At 61.1% G+C, this 298-nt stretch overlaps 1 protein-coding gene across 1 annotated transcript in view; it reads left to right on the top strand.

Annotated features, from left to right (window-relative positions):
• ALX4 (ALX homeobox 4) overlaps positions 1–298 on the top strand; it is a 50,134-nt gene that overhangs the window by 187 nt on the left and 49,649 nt on the right. The window contains 1 exon segment of the mRNA XM_009999501.1: positions 1–200. This exon segment is cut by the window's left edge and continues 35 nt beyond it. Within this exon segment, the coding sequence (XP_009997803.1) occupies positions 1–200 (200 nt within the window).

The raw sequence follows: 298 nt of genomic DNA, 5'->3' as shown, positions 1-298 counted from the left end.
GCAGGAATGTCAGTCCCTGGATGGCAGCGTGCAGCCTCCCGGCTCTGCCGGGGCTCCAGCCTCCTTTAACAAATACCCTCCGCAGCAGCAGCAGCAGCACCTCTATATGCAGCGAGGCCCCTGCAAAACCCCCCCGGAGAGCAACCTCAAACTGCAAGAGAACAGCAGCCACAACGGAGCTCTGCAGGTCTCCTGTTACGGTGAGTCCTTGGCGAGCGGCGGGAGAAACGCGGGGGAAAAAAACAGGAGAGAGACGCCCGGGGCTGAAAAGGGGCTGAAAAGGGGCTGAAAAGGGGCT

Source organism: Chaetura pelagica, unplaced genomic scaffold (assembly GCF_000747805.2).
Source record: "Chaetura pelagica isolate M959 unplaced genomic scaffold, ChaPel_1.0 scaffold55, whole genome shotgun sequence".
Classification (NCBI taxonomy): domain Eukaryota; kingdom Metazoa; phylum Chordata; class Aves; order Apodiformes; family Apodidae; genus Chaetura; species Chaetura pelagica.
Note: the sequence above shows the minus strand (reverse complement) of the source record. Positions and strands in the feature narration are given on the sequence as shown.